The sequence below is a fragment of the Rhipicephalus microplus genome, chromosome 10, assembly GCF_043290135.1.
Source record: "Rhipicephalus microplus isolate Deutch F79 chromosome 10, USDA_Rmic, whole genome shotgun sequence".
NCBI lineage: Eukaryota > Metazoa > Arthropoda > Arachnida > Ixodida > Ixodidae > Rhipicephalus > Rhipicephalus microplus.
In genome coordinates, this window is record NC_134709.1 from 5,983,624 (window position 1) to 6,008,926 (window position 25,303).

Below are 25,303 nucleotides of genomic sequence, written 5' to 3' on the forward strand. Positions count from 1 at the left end.
GAAGGCCTCGGTCCTACGTAGCTTAGAATCGATAAAATTGAAGTACATTGTAATCAGTGGACGCCATAAACTTAGCATACGAAGTCTCACAAAATCTCATCATCGGCGAGTCAATGTCGCGAAAATACGAAAAATACATTGTGGAATTTTTTACGTCGCGCGCGCAGATCACGGTACGAAATTTAAAAAAGCAAACTTCATCTTTGATTTCCTCCGCTAATAATAAACTTGTGACGGTGTCCGTTTAAGACAATCGAGTTTTGGCTGTCGAGTACGCTCACGATCGGACCAGAAGGCTCGGCCTCCCTGTATTATCGTAGGAATAGCCAGGTTGCGCATTGGCGTCATGTACGGAATAGAAATAAAGTTTTGAAGAAGCCATTTCACGCTCTGTTCTACCAATGAACGAAACTGTGTTCCACGCCATGAGAGCCTGCCAGAAACCGCAGACTATATACGTGAGCGTTACATAAACTTGTCCACCTTTTTCGTTAAAAGTACACGCACGAAAAAACAGTGAAGTTGCGTGTACTATCAGGCGAGAAATGCAGACTAATTCAATCAGTCATCTCTGAAAAGTATGTCACGCGCTGAATCTCCTGCGATAAAACAGTGCATGTTACAAAAACGTTTTTTTAAATGGGTGTGCAATGTTATGCACGATTTAGAGCCTATACAACGCTTGATTTAGGACTGCTGTGCACTGCCACTCAAGCCAAACCCACGACTTTCGTCAGCCTAAATTTATGCATACTTGAATCATTACTAGGTATTTATTATGTCATTTCGAAGAAGTAAATAACAATAATATTAATAATAAATATTGAATATAATACATATATATTATTATTTCAGGATTTTTTAACTCACAGGCTCATGCCTAGATATGTTGTGCCAACAGAAAAATAGCTTTTCAGAGAAACTGCTGCGTTGGCTTAAATTAAGTTTTTGGTATTTAGAAGGAAGCAAGGTAACTGCACGAAGCAATTTTTTATATTAGGTTGTGAAAAAAGTTATTGAACAATAATCTATGCGTCATCTAAATATATTATGTAATTTTTTATATTTTTGTGAGTCGGCAAAAATATATATCTGAAACAATTACGCCTAACCCTAATCTTGATTTGGATATAATGCAGCCCACTGGGGTGTAGGTGTGGTATAAAAATGTCCACGTGTGTTCTTCATAGGCAAACTAGTAGAATGATAAAATAATGAGCTGCTCTTTTCCAGTGGTACACAGATTTGAAGTTGTACTTGCCACGTGGTAGTTAGGGAGTTCGACTACTGGCCCAGAAGTCACGGGATCGAAACCCCGGCCGCGGCGGCCACATTTTCGATGAAGGCGGGAACTCTTGAGGACCGTGTACTTAGATTCAGAACCGCAAGTGGTCGAAATTTCTCGAGCCCTCCGCTATACGGAGTCTCGTGTAATAGTGTGTATCATGGTTTTCGGACGTTAAACCTCAGATATTTTCCCCAGAATTGTCAGGGCTAACTCACGCTGAACATGTGCGCATTTCGATGGTTCGTGAATACTGGAGCTTACCCAGAACGCGAACCAAAGGGAACTCGGATGTTGAAATACCAGTTGCTGCTACTATAATAATTCCGAGCAACATACGTAACACTTCCACGCACTTATCTGTGTGATGATAAAGGTATCTGTGAATCTCTCTCCTTGCCCCGTTTTTTTTTTTTTTTTGATCGAGTCTATCTCAATGTGTTGTGCCACTGCCTTTCTTTTCAACAGAATAGAAAGTTGGGCGAGTTGGTGTATATTCATATTCAAAGAAAAGCGGCGCACAAAAAAGACGGAGACAAAGAAGAGAACCACACACAGCGCTGTCTCCGTCTTTTTTGTGCGCCGCTTTTCTTTGAATATGCCTTTCTTTTCTTTTCATTGTGTTCATTTTTCAGTTCAGCTAGATTATTTATGTTGCTCCAGTGGAGAGAACTGCCATGTGTCCGTTTTATCTTTCTGTATACTGTGTATCACACGTGTGCCAAGCCCGGGGCGACAGACCCTGTCGACCCTGATCTATAGCTTTTTTTTTGTCTGTACCCACAAAGCTCCACTGAATGCTAATGAAGCTGAAATAAATCTCAATTGATTTATTGTGATACTAATAATATTTTCAACCTTGATAAAGTTGGTCAAACTTGTCGAACAAAACGAATTTTCCGTCCTTACGTGCTCAGATAGGCGCTCCCCGTAAGCGTATCTCTTAATGGGAGAGAGTGTTCGATAGAGACAGAGAGGAGGCAGCCGGATCATGTGACGATGTATGGGAAAGTGACAGCGCGCAGCTGCGCCCCCGTTCGACTATCGGCGATAAGCCTGCAGGTATATGAGAGCACGCAGTCCTCTTCCGCCAGGTATTCGTTTGGTTGCACGTACGCGGACGCCGGAGACTTCAGGATGCGTCACTACGCCGTCACACTCCTGCCACTTCTACTAATGAGCACGTGCGGAGCGCAGCAGCTCCTGAAACTGGAAGAATGCAAAGGTATGTAAACTACTTTTCGCTCGCTTTCATCCAGTTTGTCATTTATTTTACCCCAAATAGTACAAAGCAGGCCCGTAGCCACCCCCCCCCCCCCCGAATTTCGAAAGAAGGGGGTAGTTTTGATAATATGTGGAGTTTAACGTCTCAAAACCACCATATGATTATGAGATACGCCGTAGTGGAGGGCTCCGGAAATTTCGACCACCTGGGGTTCTTTAACGTGCACCCAAATCTGAGCACACGGGCCTACAACATTTCCGTCTCCATCAGAATTGCAGCCACCGCAGCCGGGATTCGATCCCGCGACCTGCGGGTCAGCAGCCGAGTACCTTAGCCACTAGACTACCACGGCGGGGCGATCTGGTAAGACTCGTATAGCGTTTTTGAAGGACCTCTACGTCGAGATTACAACAACGGCCGATTCTGACGCCATAGTTGTCCGTCGCCCCCGTAGCCGGCGTACGTAACCAATCGTGCGAAATAAAAAAAAAAAATGCCGAGAACGGAACGAAAGTCGATCTCGGGACCTCTGCGCGTGGCAGCCCAGTACTCTACCACTGAGCTATGCCGTTGTATATTCCAGCATATAGACGAGGCGAATGAAGACGAGTGGGGCGAAGCGGACGCACAAAAGCACGGACGGACTGACTGACGCTTCACCCCACACATCATCATTCACTTCGCGAATATGCTGCGACACCGTTTTTATTGACATGCAATGCTATGCAACTGGCCACTACTACAACGACGACACGGGACGTACAACCCACGGTGTAAGGTGCTTCGCCCTTAAAAAAAAAAAAAAAAATGTGCACACGATGCCCTACACGTGTGCAGTCTTTCTAGTAGAATGACGAATAAGCGAATAATGAATACACAAAAAGTATGGTTTATGGCGTAGTGGCTGTGCTATACATCGCACTACCTGCGCGACACCTAGCGACGACACTTGATGACAGCATCCTCCCTTCTTTCGATCCTCCTCACTCTCCTTTCCCGACCCCCTGATGCAAGTGGTTATGCCATACATGGCTGAGGTATGCATGGTTCTGCCAATATGACGCCATCCATGGCTATGCAATGCTCATCTGGCATCTTCCTTTCCCTCCCCATCCTCCTCTCCCACACCCTTACTCTACCCTGGCTATGGTATTCATGGCTTTGCCTGCGTGACGCCACACAAGGCTATGCTATATGATTTGCCCTTTCTTATTCTCTTTTCTCTGCTCTTGACCCTCATTTCTCTTTCCAGCAACCTCACTTTACCATACTATGCATGACTACGCTGTACATTACTTAATAAATAGCTACACCACACTCCCCCTTCTCCTTCACCTCCCTCTCGTGTCACGCCTCCTCACGCGCCCTTTCATTTCCTCTCTTTTGCTACAGAATATTTTACGTATGGGCTTCAGTGTCACCATGTTGGGCTGTCAGCCATTGGGTCTTGTATCTTTAACAACTAAGCGGGCAGTGTTACGATAGACGCATACGCATGAATTCGGCTGGGTTGCTGCATACTATGTTTCATGCAAAGAATAATTTACGGCACGATATTCAAGAAGAAGAAAACATCGACTTAACAGGTGAAGATTGCGGCACCCAGGTGTCACACACAAAAAAAAAAAAGCCTATACATGGCTATGCTATTAGCCACTAGACCGCGGTGGTCTAGTGGCTAAGGTACTCGGCTGCTGACCCGCAGGTCGCAGGATCGAATCCCGGCTGCGGCGGCTGCATTTTCAATGGAGGCGGAAATGTTGCAGGCCCGTGTGCTCAGATTTGGATGCACGTTAAAGAACACCAGGTGGTCGAAATTTCCGGTGCCCTCTACAACGGCGTCTCATAATCATATGGTGGTTTTGGGGCGTTAAACCCCACACGCATCAATCAATACCTATGCTACACGTGGCTTTGCCAGCATAACACCAAGCAGTGACACAAGATGGCAGCAGCTGCTGACCTCATTCCTCCTTTTTTTCCCCCTTCTCTTTTACATCGCCCCTCCTCAGCTTCACTCATTTTACCACCCTCTTAAATAGTAATATAATATGGGGTTCAACGAAATGATATTACCGCATTCCGTAGTGGAAGTCTCTGGAAATTTCGACCATATATGGTGTTCTTCAACTTATATCGATATGTACACGATCCTCAGGCTCACCTCCTTCGAGATGCCGCGGCAGGGTTCGAGCCCGCGACCTTTGGGTCAGCAGTCGGTCTTCGTAACCGCTACAACACCACGGCGTACACCCATGCTCAAAATATATCTTATGATATGCCACACACGGCTTTACCTGCGTAACCCCAAGCGACGACGACGGCATAGGATGCCACCGTGCGACAGTATCCTACGGCCCGGGTATCTAAACTATTCCCCACGACATGAAGAGTGCTCGTATACAACCGTCGTCTTGGCCTCTGTTCGTTTCTGCGATACGTACCAACCGTCAAAACTTGACTTCTTTCTAGAACATTTTGCTTAATTCTTTTGTTTTTCTAGCTTCCGCAAAAGAAAGTATTCCTGGCTTCAAGAACATCACCCTTTCCCCTTGTGACAAGGATCCGTGCGTGATCAACAAAGGCGAGAAATACAACGTCACCTTCTACGCGGAAGCGAGTGAGTATCGCAGAGCACAAGGAAGGCAGCTGTGAATGTGTACATCATGTAGGTGCAATATGTTACGTTAGTAGAATCGCGAATCACAATTGCTTACGGCTATTCTTTTCTAGCTAAATTATTGATCCCTTTTATACAACGCCGTGGCTTTTGCGGTTTGTATGTACATGTGGAATTGAGAGTCCCGTAGTGGCACCTGTTGAGCTAGTAGAAAGCGATAATAAAGACAATGTCATTTTCTTGATCGTTTCCTGCTAGGTTACTTGCGCTACAGAAAACTTCTTTATAGACATGAAATTTTTCAGTGCCTCAACAATGCTAAAACCTAATCAGTATAACATAGCGCAGAAGCATAGAAATAAGTGCACGAAAAGTTTTATAAGGTTCAAGACTGAGCGTGTCGGTAAAGGATGACTGTAGATTATATAGAGCTACTAATGACGGTACAAAATAAGGATGCGCACACAACAAAGCAGTAGCTTTGAACAATTAATTTTATTCTTTCTTTGTGAAATAAATGCAGAAACATGAGCGAGGAAAAAGCCAGCGTGTTGCGTGTGTATCTTTCTTGTGTGCCGTCGTTCATTTCACCATAGAATCAAGTCAAAAAGTCGTAGTAACATTGGTTGCTGTTTGCAAAGTGTCAAGCTCTATGGTGCAGCAAAGAACTCTTTAAGGATAATTTTTAAATGAATGCAAAAAATCATAAAGCACAAGTTTTTTTTTTTGAGTAGACAGTTTGAAATAACCAAAAATAATTGTTCCACATTTTTAGTAAGTTCAAGCTACTGTTTAGAGCTAGCCTGATTACTTTTTTTTCATTGCTGTCAACAGTCTACTTTAGTTAATTTTTTTTTGAAAATTAACTTTCTCAGAGCTTGCGCGTTAAAGGGGCCCGGCAATATCTTTCTATGTAACTATCGAGTATAGTGTCATTGCAGGACTTTGTTAACGCGATAGCGGTAAAGAGCTCGTTTCGCAGAAATTACAGCGTCGGCGTCGTTTGTTTTAAACGGTAATCATCTTATGCGTGACGGAAAAAAAATCGAGAACGCTGCAAATTGAGAATCCTGGGCCAGAGTGACCGAATTAGGGTTGTTGCGGTCAGAGTTGGAATCGAACCCGGGTCGTTTGCGTGGTAAGTGGACGTTCTACAACGCGGCCTCGCCTCTGCTTGTGAAAACAGTGAAACGAACTTCCTCTGCTCGGAAACCCAGTGAAAGTAGCTTTCATGCTTCACAAACACACGTGCCCTGTATATATGCTTCACAATGCAACATAAAATATTGCAGTAATAATGCGTGGTAAAGCGTTCATTGCCAATGGGCGTCAGAATATAACGTATCCGTGGTTGAAAGCCGGTGCTTCACTGCAAAAGGCACACACGCTAAGGCGCCTATTCCCTTAAGGCCACGTAGCGGGTGCATATATAGCATATTCGAAAAGGTTTCATGCACTAAATGTTCGAAGTACGCACTACGAATAGGATGTCGCTATCGCGTTCAACTCCTAAAGGCGAAGCTTTAGGGTCCCCTAATTTTTTCCCCTCTCGAATCGACCCCCGCAAGAATTTCAAGTAAAAGCAGAGTTAGATTGTTACAAAGATCCGGGAGAGGGCATGACACTGCGTCAAAACACCACGTGCTCACACGCCGCAGCACGTACAAACGAGCTTTTGCATACCATATGCATGCATCAACCCTTCCGGTGCGAAACTATCGCTATGAATGAAAGAAGGGAATTTTCGGAACGCTGGTTCATCTATGACACAGCCCCGATGAAAAGCAGCAAATAGAGAAGCCAAAGAAGGTATATGCGGTCACAAGTTCGGTCCCTGCCAACGACAAGTTGTCTTTTCGTCCCCTTTACTTACTTCACATGCCGATACCACAATTACTACGAAACACTCAAAACAATACAGTTAACGTTCCTTATACATTCATTGGCCTCTTGATCTGCTTCTTGATATTTTGTTATCTCGTCACGTATTTGCTGCCATGACTTGCACTGAACAGCCATATAATCACGCCATGGCAATGCAGCTGACGACGCAGACTACCTGATGGTGTCGGATTCGGAGCAGCAGCAAACCGATACGATCAACATCCAGTCCGCGCGCTCGATAAGCTGCTACTACATCGATGTTCCCTGTAACGTGACCAAGGGAGAGGTGTTCCGAGGTTCGGTGACTCTCCGAATACTTGGCGCATTTGCTCCGGTAAGTCTCCGGTCGCAGTGACGAGATCTGTTTGACAATGGGAGAAGCTATAGACTATTGCGGCTGTGGATCTGCAGTATGCTTTTATATACCTCAGGGGGAAGGCATATATCAGCTTCTAGTTACCAATAATTACAGAGCAGAAACCTGGAGGCTTATACCAAGCGTGTTCAGCTTAAATTGAGGACGTCGCCGTGAGAAATGGAAAGGAAAATCGTAGATGTAACCTTAAAAGAAGGGAAGAGAGAAGAGTGTGTCAAGGAATAGACGTGTGTTTAGGGTATCACAGTTGAAATTAAGAAGACATGCGCGGGGCACGTAGCGCGTACGTGGGATAACCTCTGGTCATTAAGGATAACTGATGGTATTCCAAGAAAAGGTCAACGCGGGAAGGGGAGACGACTTTATGTGGGCCGATGATAATAAAAAGTTCGCAAGTATAACGTGGCAGCATAACGTATACAAGGTTGGGTTTATTGGTGGAACATGGGAGAGGCCTTTGCCTTGCAGTGGGTGTAGTCAGGCTGATGATGATGATGTGCCTTTAAACCTGCAATTTTAGTCAGCGCCTTAGTAGCCATGACAGCAAGAGCGGACTTATTTCTGCTGCTGTCATAACGTATCACGTGATCTCATTACGCGATGGCACCTGCCCAATAATTCAAGGCATTATTCCATCCATCTATTAAATTGGTAACGAATCTTTCTTCAAATTTACATTACAATGGCTACTAATAACATTCCTCGTACTTCAATCAATCAATCAATCAATCAATCAATCAATCAATCAATCAGACTTTGTTATTACGAAGAAAGGTTTGCTACAAAATATAAATATACAGACGAGGGTCCCAAAGTAATAAATTGCAACGCGACCTTCCTTGCATGATTATCTGTTAGTTCTTATTAGACTGAGCCGCATCATTACGCCTTTTCTTCATCAGGGCAACCTCACCTACAAGCTTGGAGTAGGCCACGGCAAGAGAACTTTCGCATGCGGAGTCTCCAATCTGATCGTGGAGTGACCATGCTGAAGACAAGTTTCTCTTCAAATAAATAAAAAAAAAACGTGAAATGACTTGGCCACAGTTACAGGAGGAGGCTGCTGCCCGATTCTTTTTGTCTCAGGACGATGCTTACGCCACTGCTTTCCTCCATCATGACGCGACGGCGGAATCGACCAGAGACCATCGCTTGATACTAACGCTTGATCGCCTTTAACATCGCTTTTAAATCCAGCCAGCTATCGAAAATTTTGATACTGCAAATTTAATAAAGCATGTGTGCACTCGCTTATGAACGCTCACTTGATGTGGCAATGTCTGAAGAAATAAACATAGCAAAATTTTATTTACGTAATTATTTATTTGATTATTCGTACTGCAAGCCAACATGTTAGACCACGCAGGAGGGCAATGCAGTGGAAAACTAATGAAAGGATACAGACAACTCAAGATAAAAAAATATTAACTCTACACGAAAATCGTGCAACCCGTAGCCATCTTGCAGAAAACGAAATGCTTGTTTGACACGATAAAAGAAAGATTACCTTTGAGAAACTCCGCGCCAGAACTTTAGGGAACTAAAACGTAACACTCCAAGTGCTAGAAAAAAAAAGCACGGATAAAATTACATTTTGATAAGACTGGACTGGGAAAAACTTCATTTAGCTTTCACAAGAAAGAAAAAAAATATCTTAAAACAGTAACAGGGCACTTATCACAAGAACAATTCCCATTATAATGAAAAAAAAAACGATTTGAAACACTGCTTAATGTTCGTGCCAATTTTCAGGGGAAAAAATGGTTTTCCAACTTAGCGAAGTTCCCAGATAGCGTGGCATGAAGAATTGATTGTATATGGCGCTGATTGATATGTGGGGTTTAACGTCCCAAAACCACCATATGATTATGAGAGACGCCGTAGTGGAGGGCTACGATAATTTCGACCACCTGGGGTTCTTTAATGTGCACCCAAATCTGAGCACACGGGCCTACAACATTTATGCTTCTATCGGAAATGCAGCCGCCGCAGCCGGAATTCGATCCCGCGACCTACGGGTCAGCAGCCGAGTACCTTAGCCGCTAGACCACCGCGGCGAGGCTTGTATATGGCGCTACACGCATTTTTTTAATTTGTACAATGAAGTTGTCGGAAAACTGTTTGTTTGAATTACGGGAGGAAGTTTACAGGATTCAATTAGTCTGAAATACGGAGCGTTGGGAATTCCTTCGAGCGGGAATTTTCAACGCACGGCATGTTTGACTTCACAAAGGTAAAACTTGGACACTTCTCTGCTTTTCTAGTGACGAATATTCTCTGATGTGATACAGTCAGTGGTTTGGAAAACGGACGTCTATTGCTTGCCTACATCTACACTTTATGAAGAGCTAACAAACACTGACAGACACCAGCCGCTCCTATACGGTGCCTGCGCATATAAATGTCACGAACACAGCGCTGCGGCATACAACGGTAAAACTGACGTTGCACAGCTGCTTGCGCCCGGAACGAAGACAAAAAAAAATGATAAAACTGAAAAAAAAGCCAGGCTTGCATGGAACACGACGCACAGTCATTACAACAGCTGGAAGAGCGGCCTTTATAAGCTCTTAATCTAATTCCACGAAAGTTCCAGCGGGAAAGCAGAACATGTTTACACGTTTTGAAAAAAAGAAAAGGTTCCGCTAAAGTTTAACATAAGTCACAGATAAACTTAAAATATGTGGAACAGCTTTTAATTTTTGTTCGCTGGGTTGTATACACAGCAGCGTGCCGCTTATTTAGTACTAGCTGAATCCTGGTTTTAGCTATAGTTGGCACTGGTTCATAACAGGGAAACCTTTGGCGCGAACTGAACGAGGTCCAAAAGAACAGGCCGGGTGCCAACTTCCAAGTCATTTTATTCAACTGTGGAAAGAATTTATAGTACTGACGAACCACATGCTGATGTGCACGCGCATCACAGTTTCTGGACAACCGAGGAACCGGGATGTGTTGCTGAGACACCTAATCTATTTATCATGAAGTGATATTGAAGCCGTGTCGACAGAGGCGTCGCCCTTTTGTTTTATGTAATACGCCTATATTACTTTTATCTCCGTCTTTTCTTATGCGCCAATAAACATTGCTTCAGTAAACTTTGGGTAGCATCCACACACCTTGCAACACGTTCCAATTGGGCTTCCGAAAGACATTTTTAAAGCCATCGTCCGCGTTCAATTTGAGCCACAAAATTTACTGATCTAATTAGTATACTTGCGTCATAGCTCCAGTAACTATTTTGTTGTACGCACATCACTGTTCTGAATACTATTTTGAACAATTTTCCGCATATAGTTTCTGTTAATTCATGCACCCATATATGGTATAATCAAGGCATGCATCCTTAACTGCAGGCCTTTTCATGACTTTGCAAATGCTTTCATTTGTGCTATTCAGCATATTCTGAAAGCATTCGAAAATCACATAAAATTTAGGTTGCCAATTTTTAGCACCATGAATATACGAATGGCTGACTTTCTGGCTAAGTCACGGCGTCAATTTATGAAGACCATGGTTAGCGTCACCCATATGCTAGGCATGACTAAACCGATATCAGAGAAGTCAGCATTACATTTTCCTAAATATTTACTGCATACCTGAACTGACAACTCGGAGGTTATTTTTCAGTATCAAATAATAACATTGAAAACAGTTCTTCTATGACAATATTGCACAGGCATGTTTTTGTGGAACGAACATGTGTTTGTGCTGCACGGACTTATACGTGTGCACTTTTATATTATACTGAGAAATAACCCTTGCGACGTCGGTTCAGCTATACAACAAACATAGTTTGAAAATTTAATACTGACTTGAGTGATTTGAGGGTCCCGTTGGTTTTGTTATGCTAGAAAGATAGGTGACACTAACCATGGTCTGCATAATTTCATGCCACGGGATGGCTAGGATGTAAGTCATCAATACAGTCGTTACGCTTAAAATGGCAACGTAAACTTTAAGGTGAATCTGAAAACAGCTGTGAATAGCACCAATAAAAATTTTTACGCAGTCACAAAAAGTACCACAGTAAAGCTGCTTATAGCTTGGTTTAAGCAAACCGATGCTGGTATTTTTCAGATGAAACACGATACACACACGCGCGCACCACGGTAATTTTGTTTTGTGTAGATTATCCGTTTCTTTTTTATATATAGCTTGACCGAGGATGCTTGAAATAGTGCGTGCCGGGTATATTTTAACATTTAACTCGGCGGCAACTGTTCTAGCTTTTTGTGTGTGTATTCCTCACCACACTTTGTCCGTAGTCGGGCACAAAAAGTAACCTTGATCTGTTGTAACAGATGTTCCACGGCAAGGAAAATCAAATACCGGCCGCCACAGTCGAAGTCGTACACAATGGTTGGAAATGGTGCTTCCATGCACCTTGGCTTACTCACCGATTGTATAGCACGGGCAGGAATGGAGGCAGCGGCTGTGTCCACACCAATGGTCAGCGGAGACGTCGACAACACCGCGAACTCACTGGCCAGCGTAACCGAGTTCGTAGCGGATGGTTAGGCCAGAGAAGGCTCGTCTCATTCGAACACGGGTCTGCGTCGAGAGCACGGACGAGTAGCATGCAACGCGTAGTGACGTTTCTATGGGCACTCCCGCTGTTGGTCGCTGCTTGCGCAGCGCAGAGCCTGGTTTCTATGGAGGCATGTTCTCGTAAGTACGTTGCTTATTCTTTGCGCGTGGGTGCGGCAATTCTCGAGTCACAATGAACGATATTAACAGAAGACTGACTTTTCTCGTTTTAGCATATTGCTCTTTCGCGGTGCCAAAAACAGCACGCTCACAGCGAGATGACGCTTGGTAGGATAGAAAATGGCCAAAAACAAAAAGCGCGGGTAGCGACACCACTATAAAGTTCTCGTACAAGTCTCAATGACATCATGAATTTCGTCCAGACTGTAATCTGAGTTCCCTGACCACGTTTAGCAGCTATTACGGAGTCACAAACGCAGAAATTGATGGGGAGACCGAAAAAGCCGCGTAGACAAGAACATAAGGACGCCAAACTGATTGTTATATATCCTACATGCTTAGGGTCACCCACAATCTAAAAAGGGTTGGAAGCAAGTACAATGTCCCGATCGTCTTCTCGGCGTCTCATAGATTAGCGAAAACTCGCCCCAAAGTGTGCTGCACCAACCAGTTGATTCCTGGCTGTAGAACGTAACACACCAAGGCTGTGTGCCATGGCCGTTAGTCAACGAGATCCCTCTTTAACAGTGGCAGAACTTACGCTAGTCAAACTGGGCACTGCATCAACCAGCGCGCTAAGGAACATGAACGAGCGTTAGGCGAATAGTTGGCGTCGTTCTAGTATTACCCGCCTCTCGCAGCGCTTGCAGAAAACGTGAGCCACGGTTTGAGAAAAAAAAATATCCTAAGAAGAAGAAATGGCAGATTATCTCACGTACTATCAGAAGTATTTTTATCACAAAGAAAAGTGACGCGTGCGTCAGCACCAGATCGGTACCCTTGCGAGCCGGTGAATATGAAATACCAAAAGAAAAAAATTGGTTGCACAAGTCTTACGTTGTTCTATTCGCCTATGATAGCGCATGCGTTCGTTCCATTTTATTGCTGTAGAATGCAATGCACGTGATTTCAATAAAAACTGAAGTAGCTAATTGGGCTAGTTGGAACATACTCATCACGATCAGCGCACAAAAAGGACAAAAAGAAAACTCATGAAAGTACACGACACAAGCACCAACTAACAACAGAAATATGTGTTGCGCACTTTCTTGTGTTTTTTGCTTGCTTTTTGTGCGCTAATCATGATGATCAATAAAAATAGTTGAAGTAAGCGCCCGTCCTGTAATGTACGTCTGTCTTGTGCTCGTCAAATGAGGTGCTACATTATTCTAAGGAAGAGAGGACATGGCCATTGGGCGTTTCGAAGATAGCCATAATACGCTCGGAGATGCTGTCGCAGATTCTATAGCCCTTTGACAGCCTATCCAAACGAGCAGAATGTGGTATACATCAAAAGAAGTAGTCTTTCTCGTGCTACTTCATAACAGAAACACGACACAAGAGAATCAAATATTGGATCAGCACGACAACCACAGTCAAGAGGTTTTCCTCCTTTTGTGTCTGTGCGCTACTTCACACTTGAATATTATCTGTCTCCCACATGCAGAGGCGTAAGAAAAAAAAAATGGGCATCTGGCAAAGCAGAGAGAGAGAGAGAGGGGGGGGGGGGCGTGGGGGCAAAGTTGGGGTAGGGCGATTGTAGGACGAGTCTTATTTTTTTGCTTTGTATAGACCATGGAAGAAAAAAACTTCGGGGGAGCGGGTTGGGGTGAAAAGGGTCACACGTATGGTGTGCCCCCTCCTGGCAACGCTACTGCCAACTAGCTTCATTTTTTTTTATTTTTTACGACGTGATCAACATTTTTGTAGCGTGAGTCTTCAACTAAATCCACCGTCATGACCAGGGAGCATGGTGAAACATACTTCACATGCTTGAATACTCCCCCTTCCTGAACCTTCCTCCACCTCGCGCGTTTCCGCTAAACTAACATGTCATCCTTCACTCATTTGTGCCTTCCGAAATTTCTGCTAGGAGGAAATGGCGCTCCTGGATTCCAGAACTTCACCATCTCTCCTTGTGACAGTGAGCCCTGTGTGATCACGAGAGGGGAAACCTACAACGTCACCTTCTTCGCACAAGCTAGTGAGTGTAGCGCACTGGAAACATTTTGTGATAGGAATATAGATGTCTGTGCACCATTTTATAAACACTAAGCAAGAAAGAATGGACTGAGGCTAGTGTAAGCCAATCAGATTATAAGCCACATGCGTATATTTTGCTTGTTTGCTTGTTCGTTTGTAAGTTTGTTTGAAGGAAGCGGCCTGGCTAACATTATGAAGTTGGGCATGTTGGTAATGCATAAAACACAGGACAAGGGGATGAAGGGGTGTGTTGCTAATTGTGTGCAGCGAATCATAGCAGTCTGGCGAACAAGTATTGCAGAACATAAACATAAAATAATCTTTTTTCTTGTCATTGTATCACTGCCCCGCCGCGGTGGTGTAGTTATTAACGCGCTCGACTTCTAATTCGAAGGTCGCTGTATCGAATCCCGGCTGCGGCGGCCGCATTTTCGATGGAGACGAAAATGCCTGAGGCCCATGTTCTTAAATTAAGGTGCATGTTAAAGAACCCTAGGCGATCGAAATTTTCGGAGCCCTCTACTACGGCGTCTCTCATAACCGTATCGTAGTTTTGTGACCTTAAATCCCAACAATTATTAATTATTGTCGTTGCATCGCTTTCGGAATGAACATTCCGACGGTGCTTCAGATGACAGTGCCAGATGTTTCTTTGCAATGTTCAGCAAAAAGCTGTACTGCGAACTCTTGGCTCCTGACAATACGTTACGCAGGTCGGCTCAATCATGTGATAAATACAATCGTGTTATTTTCTAAGTGCACAAGGGTGAGCAACAGTATACAGGGAATAGTCGAACGCTGAACTCACATTCGCAGCCGCCGACGCGAGTGTCGTCATGCTAAGCACCAGCGTCCACCAGCAGTCCAACGCCACGCTGGTCCAGATTGGACAGACGGTCAGCTGCCACTTCCGGGACTTCCCTTGCAACGTGACCAAGGGAGAGCTCTTCCGCGGAAGTTACAACTTCCGCCTCGGCTTCAGCACTTTCGCTCCTGTAAGTGTAAGCTTCAAAGCTCAATCGGGGCAGTTTCGCGAACGAATGTCATACATAAAATTATTGGTCAACAGCAGAAGTCCTACATAAAAAATGGGAAAAAAACGATATTGGGTTCTGTTTGCTGCCCTAATTACTTTTATGTAACAATACACTATCACGCAGTTCTGGCGTCGACAATAACAGCAATCGGTGTGGAAAAGACTCAACTTCTCATTTGGACGTGCCCAAAAACGAAAAGTCATACTACAAGTGATACGCCGCTGACAGCGGCGAACAGAGCGTCGGTCGTCGATGATCTGCGAAGCGACAAACTGCGTTCGCTATAATACATGTACCATCGAGGATTCCGATGTTATCACTCGTGGTCGCGTAGTCTCTCAACTAAACTGGATTCGCGTCCTGCGCACATTGTCACTAGAATTATGTCAGACAATCGTGAAGATTTTGAAGTTTCTCAGTGAAGCATTGCGGCACGATCTGCACCGAGCATTGCTCCTGTTCGCGAGTGATATCTCAACGCATTAAAATAAAACACGCGTGGCAAATATTTAGGAAACCCAATACAGTAAAACACCGCTAAAACAAAAGTATGAAACAATCAGCACTCTAAAGCATACCACACGGCGTGGCCGGGTTACCACTTTTCTGTGTATATTGTATATCGTTAACGACCACAGAACGAAGACGACTGCAGCGAATTTGCCGTTTTGACGAAGCAATTGATATGCTCGCAGTGTTTGAATTGATAAAATTCATAAACAGAGATTGCGTGCCCGAGCCGACGCCTCGACAAGTGGACTTGTCGGCTAGGGCACGAGACCCCAGTTTACGGATTTCCTATCGCAAGCTTCCTTCTTATACCCTCCCTTTCATATTTAGGAAATAGTTGTTTTAGCCCCACTGCGGTGGTCTAGTGGCTAAGGTACTCGGCTGCTGACCCGCAGATCGCGGGATCAAATCCCGGCTGCAGCGGCTGCATTTCCGATGGAGGCGGAAATGATGTAGGCCCGTGTGCTCAGATTAGGGTGCACGTTAAAGAACCACAGGTGGTCGAAATTTCCGGAGCCCTCCACTACGGCATCTCTCATAATCATACGGTAGTTTTGGGACGTTAAACCCCACATATCAATCGAATAGTTGCTTTACAACGAACACGCTTAAAAGCATAGGCAACGCACCACAACCAATCGAAACGGAACAACCATGGCATGCAAAGTCATCAAACTTTAACATTCAAATAACTACGGCCAAAAACCGTAGCTGGCTGGCTGTTCTCCTGCCTGGGCCAAGCCAGGCCGGCGGTCAGGCACAGGGACACGTTGCGAGGAGCATGTGAGTTTAACCTTCCAAGCCAAACTTGCGCGGATGGCTGCCAGATACAGAAAAACGGCGCAATCACTAGACGCATGGGGCAGCGGCATTTGACGCAATGCAGCTGTATGTAATCTCGCACCCTGGTCTCGGGCCGCAGCACACCGTGAACCTCAGCACGCCGTGAGCATCAAGTAAGTCATACCATGGGCAGAAGAAAACACTGTTTCCACAGGGGCTATTTCAATCTGCTGTTAATAACCTTTCATCTCAGTGTGTTTATCGACTTTATTATATATGGTCATTAAAGTGAGTGATGTATATAGCGAAAAGACTTGCCCAACGAAAAATTATTGCGGTTAAGTTTTAATGTATTTGAGAAGTCCATTTCGCTCAGCATTCTTTTAAATGTCTTTCTATTCTTAACCAGCTTTCTGAAGCATAATCAGCGCTCGTGTCCTCTCTTCTCTCCTCTACTGGCGCTTGCGCTGATTTCCACACATTATCAGCTTAAGGGAATGTGGTACATTTACCTATTTCATATTAAATAAACACATTTATATCCAAATATATTTGAGCTAAAATCATCGCACCTAAATTAGGTAACTAACTGGAAATATTGTGTATATATTTCATCACTACAGGAGGAGGCTACCTATTGGGTTCAAGTCGGCACCTACCAGGCTTTGTTCGCGTGCGGCCAGACCAAGCTCATCGTCGAGTGAACGAAAATACCACTTGTCATTACGACTTTGCTATCGGGTTCGCAAATTATTTAACAGTTTTGCAAAATACTACCAGCAATTTTACTAGGGTTGACCATCAATATCACGCCAGAGGTCACTACTGCATATTACTCACATATGTACGTGAATAGAATAATAAAAAGACTTGTTTGTTGGTTCACGCATAAACAGTAAAGCAATGATATATATATATATATATATATATATATATATATATATATATATATATATATATATATAAGGGATTATAGGAAGTATCACGCAGGCTCTGATGTAGAAAAAGGAGTAATTCACACACAACGAACGTTTCAGCACAGTTTAGTCCGACGTTTCGACCGTGGGACCGGTCTTCGTCTGGGAATACAGGGCATAAAATTCGCGCGCTTATATATGTCTATATTCGAGACCCCCCCAAAAAAACACACATGCTCTTGTGTAACGAACAAGGCTCATCTGTATCAGCACAAAAACGGTTTTCAGTGATCAAAAATATATATCTATACAGCACTGTGTGATGTCACCATTTGTAAGTCATTGGCAGCTGATACGGCTTTGCGGGATACACGTGTGCATCGCGACATTACGGATGTCAAAGCTCTTTTCTTACAATAATGGTTCGCGTGTAAGATATACGCGTTGCCGATGATAAATAATTCTATTATATATATATAAGAATCGCTGTTTCTGTATACATTATCAGCACAGCGCACTCTCTGATAAAGAAGCAGACTAGCGTACACTTGTTATATTGTTGACCAATAAGCTCACGTGGAAGGAAGACACGTCAATGTGCCTGCATCCTCATTGATACCATCTGCTACAGTATTGAACTTGAATATCAGGTATGATTCCCGGAGTTCACGATCATGGTTTGAGCGGAAACCAGATTCAAGAATGGTCGCTTTCATTTGATCGAAAGAGTGGCCCGGCATGCGAACGTGTCGTGATAGCGGTAGATGAGGGAATATATTTACATGGGATTTGTGGTTATTAAAGCGTATTCTGAATGGAGTTTCAGTATGACCAATATATTGTTTCAAACAGGCACTACATTCCAACATGTATACGGCATTATAAGTGTCGCAGTCGAAGCTACCACGAATCTTTAATTTAAAGTCCGAAGACGTGCTCGCGGCGTTTTGCGTGGTTTGCATGTGCGCACACACTTTGCACCGTGGTTTGTTACAAGGTGCACAGCCACTCTCTTTACGGGTACCAATTTTAGATGACGTTAACATGTCGTGAAGGTTTTTTGACCGTCGGTAAACAACACGAGGCGGAACAGAAAAAATTTTTTTGAGATTATCACTTTCGGTTAAGATGTTGTGGTGCCGTTTCAATATAGCAGATACCTTAGGAGCTGATGATGAAAATGTCAGAACAAGGTTAGTTTGAGCAGAGCTATCGTTCCCGTCCTTTCCTTTCAGAATCTCGGTGCGGTTGAGTTGGTCAGCTCGAGTTATGGCATCGTCTATTAGTTTTTCCGGGTATTTTCTTTTTACTAGAGAACTTTTGAGCCTATTACAATTTTCAATGAAATCTGTACGGTCAGAGCACAACCGTTTAAAGCGGTGAGCCTGGCTATAGGGAATTCCTGTTTTGCAATGCCGGGGGTGGCTACTCTGAAAATGCAGGAGTTGATGTCGGTCAGTAGGCTTGCGGAACAGCTTCGTAGCAAGTTGTCCTCCGGAAATGGTGACTGTGACATCGAGAAAATTTACAGAAGTGCGCGAAAATTGGTGCGAGAACTTAATAGACGGATGGAAATTATTAAACTTTTGAATGAAACCAAGCAGACCTGCTTCATCGTGTGTCCAGACAAGAAAAATATCGTCAATGAAGCGCCTATAGTAGAGAGGTTGAAGCATGTTTTTACCTAAAAATTCGCATTCCAGAATGCCCATAAAAATGTTAGCGTAGTTAGGGCCTACTTTCGTACCCATTGAGGTGCCGTTGGCTTGTACATAGTGAATGTTGTTAAACTCAAAATTGTTTAATTCAAGGATAAGTTTCAAAAGAGTACCAAGCGCTTCTTTATCAATAGGTTTATCTAAAGGGGAATTTTCATAGGCCTTTATTACTGCAGAAATACCATCTTTATGCGGTATGTTGGTGTATAGTGATGCTACGTCCAGCGTTACTAACATTGAACCAGATGGAACATGAAGATCTACAATTTCTTGAAGGAAATGGTTGGTGTCTTTGATGAATGACGGAAATGTGGCTGGAATCTTGTTTATGAGGGAGTCAACGTAACGAGATAAATTTTCGGTAACGGTGCCGATTCCGGAAATGATGGGGCGGCCGGGATTATTCTGCTTGTGAATTTTAGGAAGCATATAAAATCTTCCCGCTACGGGACTGAGTGGTACCAAAGAGCGGACTGTCTTTTCATCTAATTTACCATGTTCTAGTAAAGACGTAAGTGCGTCCTTAAGCTTAGATTTAAATTCGCTGGTAGGATCGGAGGGCAAAGCTTTGTAAAAAGTGGCATCTGAAAGTTGCCTCTCGGCCTCGCTTATATAATCAACCGCGTTGAGAATTACAATGGCCCCCCCTTTATCGGCTGGTTTGATGACGATGTCATGGTTTGTCGACAACTGTTCGAGAGCAACCTTCTCTTTTTTGGACAAATTGTGGCGGTAAGGCGCAGTTTTCTTATAGGCAGCGAAAATGTCGCGTTGTACAGCGTTTATGTAAATGTCAAGACATCTGTCGCGATGTGGTGGGGGTGTCCATTGTTTATATGTCGGTAGTGCAGGTCTGGTTTCATTCGGGCTTCGGCGGTCATGATAGTATTCTCTCAGACGCAAATTACGGGAAAAGTTGTGTAGATCCTTCAGAAGTTGAAACTCGTTGAAGCCACCTGAAGCGGGGCAAAAGTTGAGGCCCTTTGACAGAGCACCCATTTGTTCGTTGGAAAGAACTATGTTTGAAAGGTTTACAACGCTGCTATCTATTTGAGAAGACTGGTCTTTCGAATCATTCGAACGTGTTGCGGCGCGTTTGGTCACCTCAAATTTGCGTTCGTGCGTACATAAACCATCACGTAGAAACTTCTTCTGTTTAGTTGTGTTTAACTTGTTCCTCTTACGTTCTTCATAGGCACTTAAACATTCAGACTCATGCACTGCTAGCTTCTTTAACAGGCGAGCTTCTGTATGCTGAAGGTCTTGCGTGCAAGATTTATAATGGTCAATAATTATGGGTATGAGATCTAAGGACGCTTTACTTAACACTTCTTGCCATTTGGTTTTGTTAGAGGCCGAAAGTTCAGAAGTAGCTGGTTTAAATCTTATCTGTAAACCTTTCGGGACCACCGAAGCATTCAAGTAGCTCGTAAGTGAGAATACGTGTAGCTCGGAACGAACCCTTTTCTCAATAATTTTCCTAGCTTCTAAAAACTCTCGCGAAGGAAGACTTGAAACATTGCCTTTAAGCGCAGGCGCCTGCCGTCAGTCGGTGGCACTCCCTCGACCGGCGTTCCGGCGGGTAGGGTAGCGATGACCCGTGGTGGCGGGAGCCTCAGTTCGGTTTTGCCGAGTTGTGTCTTGGCTTGAAGAACCGGAGTTGTGTGTAGCACCCGCAGGGGACGTTTGTTGGCGTCTCCTGGGGGACGTCGGCGTAGATCGTTCTGGGGGTTCGCAAGGTGGGCAGTCACGCCATGATGATGTAGTTCCTAGGAAACGTTTGCAGCAGAGTTCGCGAATGTGGCTGGCGATGATGGCAACACCTTCGAAGCTTAGATGAAGACCATCAGCTGCCAACACACGTGTCAGGGGCAGCCAGTGGAGACCATGATCGACGAAAAAAACTTTCTTGGAGCGCCTACAGTAGTTGTGCAGCAGTCGGTTGAAGTATGTGGCTTCCATATTGCACCGGTAAACAAATGAAAGGTTGCCGTTGCCATTACGGCGGTTAGGGCAGCGTGGAAGAACGAGTGTTGCGTAAATCCTTGAAATGTGAGGCTTGGCGTTCATAACGTGCTCCAGCAGGGATCGGTATCTTCCGAATGCTACAGCAGCACTTGTTGAAGCGATGTCGTTGGTACCAATGTGGAGAACGAGGGCGGTTGCGGATTCTGGCACAAAGTGAAGTAAAGACCGCACGTCGGAGATATGCGCACCCACTTGAGAGATGAAAGCGGGAGTCCCTCTTGAACATGGGTCGAAATGCTGGTGGACGTACTTGGTCTGAGAATCACCAATGACGACTGTAGAAATTTCTTCTTGGGGATACTTTAAAATGATGTGCTTTGACGTTGTCGTGACAAGAGCCATTGCGGGTAAGTAGAAGGGATTATAGGAAGTATCACGCAGGCTCTGATGTAGAAAAAGGAGTAATTCACACACAACGAACGTTTCAGCACAGTTTAGTCCGACGTTTCGACCGTGGGACCGGTCTTCGTCTGGGAATACAGGGCATAAAATTCGCGCGCTTATATATGTCTATATTCGAGACCCCCCCAAAAAAACACACATGCTCTTGTGTAACGAACAAGGCTCATCTGTATCAGCACAAAAACGGTTTTCAGTGATCAAAAATATATATCTATACAGCACTGTGTGATGTCACCATTTGTAAGTCATTGGCAGCTGATACGGCTTTGCGGGATACACGTGTGCATCGCGACATTACGGATGTCAAAGCTCTTTTCTTACAATAATGGTTCGCGTGTAAGATATACGCGTTGCCGATGATAAATAATTCTATTATATATATATAAGAATCGCTGTTTCTGTATACATTATCAGCACAGCGCACTCTCTGATAAAGAAGCAGACTAGCGTACACTTGTTATATTGTTGACCAATAAGCTCACGTGGAAGGAAGACACGTCAATGTGCCTGCATCCTCATTGATACCATCTGCTACAGTATTGAACTTGAATATCAGGTATGATTCCCGGAGTTCACGATCATGGTTTGAGCGGAAACCAGATTCAAGAATGGTCGCTTTCATTTGATCGAAAGAGTGGCCCGGCATGCGAACGTGTCGTGATAGCGGTAGATGAGGGAATATATTTACATGGGATTTGTGGTTATTAAAGCGTATTCTGAATGGAGTTTCAGTATGACCAATATATTGTTTCAAACAGGCACTACATTCCAACATGTATACGGCATTATAAGTGTCGCAGTCGAAGCTACCACGAATCTTTAATTTAAAGTCCGAAGACGTGCTCGCGGCGTTTTGCGTGGTTTGCATGTGCGCACACACTTTGCACCGTGGTTTGTTACAAGGTGCACAGCCACTCTCTTTACGGGTACCAATTTTAGATGACGTTAACATGTCGTGAAGGTTTTTTGACCGTCGGTAAACAACACGAGGCGGAACAGAAAAAATTTTTTTGAGATTATCACTTTCGGTTAAGATGTTGTGGTGCCGTTTCAATATAGCAGATACCTTAGGAGCTGATGATGAAAATGTCAGAACAAGGTTAGTTTGAGCAGAGCTATCGTTCCCGTCCTTTCCTTTCAGAATCTCGGTGCGGTTGAGTTGGTCAGCTCGAGTTATGGCATCGTCTATTAGTTTTTCCGGGTATTTTCTTTTTACTAGAGAACTTTTGAGCCTATTACAATTTTCAATGAAATCTGTACGGTCAGAGCACAACCGTTTAAAGCGGTGAGCCTGGCTATAGGGAATTCCTGTTTTGCAATGCCGGGGGTGGCTACTCTGAAAATGCAGGAGTTGATGTCGGTCAGTAGGCTTGCGGAACAGCTTCGTAGCAAGTTGTCCTCCGGAAATGGTGACTGTGACATCGAGAAAATTTACAGAAGTGCGCGAAAATTGGTGCGAGAACTTAATAGACGGATGGAAATTATTAAACTTTTGAATGAAACCAAGCAGACCTGCTTCATCGTGTGTCCAGACAAGAAAAATATCGTCAATGAAGCGCCTATAGTAGAGAGGTTGAAGCATGTTTTTACCTAAAAATTCGCATTCCAGAATGCCCATAAAAATGACCATTCTTGAATCTGGTTTCCGCTCAAACCATGATCGTGAACTCCGGGAATCATACCTGATATTCAAGTTCAATACTGTAGCAGATGGTATCAATGAGGATGCAGGCACATTGACGTGTCTTCCTTCCACGTGAGCTTATTGGTCAACAATATAACAAGTGTACGCTAGTCTGCTTCTTTATCAGAGAGTGCGCTGTGCTGATAATGTATACAGAAACAGCGATTCTTATATATATATAATAGAATTATTTATCATCGGCAACGCGTATATCTTACACGCGAACCATTATTGTAAGAAAAGAGCTTTGACATCCGTAATGTCGCGATGCACACGTGTATCCCGCAAAGCCGTATCAGCTGCCAATGACTTACAAATGGTGACATCACACAGTGCTGTATAGATATATATTTTTGATCACTGAAAACCGTTTTTGTGCTGATACAGATGAGCCTTGTTCGTTACACAAGAGCATGTGTGTTTTTTTGGGGGGGTCTCGAATATAGACATATATAAGCGCGCGAATTTTATGCCCTGTATTCCCAGACGAAGACCGGTCCCACGGTCGAAACGTCGGACTAAACTGTGCTGAAACGTTCGTTGTGTGTGAATTACTCCTTTTTATATATATATATATATATATATATATATATATATATATATATATATATATATATATATATATATATATATATATATATATATATATATATATATATATATATATATATATATATATATATATATAGGCGAGAGATAAATCCAATGGTTCCGGTAGGAAATGCAGTCGAAAAAAGGAAGACGACAAACGTACGAAACGCAGTTTTTACTAACGTTTCGGCAGGTGGGCCTGCCTTCGTCGGAGTGACTCCGACGAAGGCAGGCCCACCTGCCGAAACGTTAGTAAAAACTGCGTTTCGTACGTTTGTCGTCTTCCTTTTTTCGACTGTATATATATATATATATATATATATATTTCTGTTTTTTTACTTAAGCAGAACAGAATATTGACATTAATTGAAAGCCATAGAGATGATTATTTATCGAACACTACTTGAAACCAGTTGGAAGGTGGTGGACATGGAAGCAATTTTTCGCTGCTGTTCATGGTATTAAAATCAGATGCAACCTCCGGCACTTGCCTCTGAGTCTCTGGAATGGTCTTGGGCAGCGCTTCTCTATATGCCTTTATCCGCACCACGTCTTCTGCGCGTGAAACTTCGAGAACAATGTATTGATCAGAATTTCGCGCCGTTTCTCATATTCTCGCAACTGAAAGAAAAGGTTTAGCATGCTGGTCTAAAAAAAAAAAAGTTAGAGGACGCTTGAGCATCGACAGCAGAACGCGATAGCATAATCGGGCCTCGTTCACAACGTCTCCTCAATCGCTTCGATTCCCTTCTCGATGGACAGTGAGAAAACGAACGTCTGTGCGGGTAACACTGGCCGTTTCAAACTAAACTCGAATGCCTGCTGCAAGTACTTTTGGGAAGTGCCCAGTTGCACACGTCGTTGATGGTGTTGTTGATCAATCAGTTGATCAATCAATCAATCAATCAGGTAATTTCATTCCTCTTTACACTTGAAAAAAGAGGAGAAAGTACTAAAAGCTACTACAGCTTGACAGAGGTCCTGCCCCCTTTACAAATGACAAAAAAACACGTAGCAGAGAAAGCATAAGCGCAACACTATAAAAACAAAATAATGCACGATAACAAAACAGTTGCAATAAAAATAACAATGTTTGTAACACCTATATATATTTGTATATGCATACAAAAAGAATATGCGCCTATGAATGTAATTGCGTATTTCGCGGATTAACGAATTTTTTTTTTGCGTGTGTCGTGGATTGATAATGATAATTTACTATGCCTGTGCGCTTTGTAGTGAGTGCGCCTTTAAAACACCCAATCGTTGCGCAATTGACACGGTTTGTCGCCTGGTGTCATTCGCAGTTATTGCCTCGCATGACATGCATATAGAGTTTATTTCCGACGCAGCTTCGAACAACGGCGTGACCCTGTGGCAAAACACCTTTTCCACAAAGGGGTGCTGGGTACGACTCTTGTTCGAACCGAAGTTTTTTTATTAACTTATTCCCATCTTTCGCGATTTTTCAGTCAGGTACAACGCAGATTTATCACTTACAACCAATGACGCCGACGACGACAACATGTAGTATTCCTGATAAAAAAGCT

At 43.7% G+C, this 25,303-nt stretch overlaps 3 protein-coding genes across 4 annotated transcripts in view; 2 read left to right on the top strand and 1 right to left on the bottom strand.

Annotated features, from left to right (window-relative positions):
* LOC119181908 (nucleoredoxin-like protein 2) overlaps positions 1-11,925 on the bottom strand; it is a 26,512-nt gene extending 14,587 nt beyond the window's left edge. For both annotated transcript variants that reach the window (XM_075874935.1, XM_075874934.1), the window contains exon 1: positions 11,791-11,925. The gene's annotated coding sequence lies outside the window, so the exon portion shown is untranslated. The remainder of the gene's footprint in view (positions 1-11,790) is intronic.
* LOC119180792 (uncharacterized) lies at positions 2,352-8,698 on the top strand. The gene is made up of 4 exons (XM_037431928.2): positions 2,352-2,510; positions 5,014-5,130; positions 7,173-7,348; positions 8,293-8,698. Exons 1-4 carry the CDS (start codon positions 2,423-2,425, stop codon positions 8,371-8,373), a joined length of 462 nt encoding a protein of 153 aa, XP_037287825.1. The 5' UTR covers positions 2,352-2,422; the 3' UTR covers positions 8,374-8,698.
* Positions 11,573-17,298, top strand: LOC119180791 (uncharacterized). Its single transcript, XM_037431927.2, has 4 exons — positions 11,573-12,061; positions 13,974-14,084; positions 14,900-15,078; positions 17,037-17,298. Exons 1-4 carry the CDS (start codon positions 11,695-11,697, stop codon positions 17,115-17,117), a joined length of 738 nt encoding a protein of 245 aa, XP_037287824.1. The 5' UTR covers positions 11,573-11,694; the 3' UTR covers positions 17,118-17,298.
* The last annotated feature ends 8,005 nt before the right edge of the window (positions 17,299-25,303 follow it).

What these genes read in the sequence shown, in the direction of transcription:
- LOC119180792 (XM_037431928.2), top strand. Translation starts at nt 2,423, where the DNA reads ATGCGTCACTACGCCGTCACACTCCTGCCACTTCTACTAATGAGCACG. An exon ending in GAAACTGGAAGAATGCAAAG is followed by an intron (nt 2,511 to 5,013) that starts GTATGTAAACTA and finishes TTGTTTTTCTAG; the next exon opens with CTTCCGCAAAAGAAAGTATT. An exon ending in TACTTGGCGCATTTGCTCCG is followed by an intron (nt 7,349 to 8,292) that starts GTAAGTCTCCGG and finishes TTTCTTCATCAG; the next exon opens with GGCAACCTCACCTACAAGCT.
- LOC119180791 (XM_037431927.2), top strand. Translation starts at nt 11,695, where the DNA reads ATGTTCCACGGCAAGGAAAATCAAATACCGGCCGCCACAGTCGAAGTC. An exon ending in TTCTATGGAGGCATGTTCTC is followed by an intron (nt 12,062 to 13,973) that starts GTAAGTACGTTG and finishes AATTTCTGCTAG; the next exon opens with GAGGAAATGGCGCTCCTGGA. An exon ending in GCTTCAGCACTTTCGCTCCT is followed by an intron (nt 15,079 to 17,036) that starts GTAAGTGTAAGC and finishes TCATCACTACAG; the next exon opens with GAGGAGGCTACCTATTGGGT.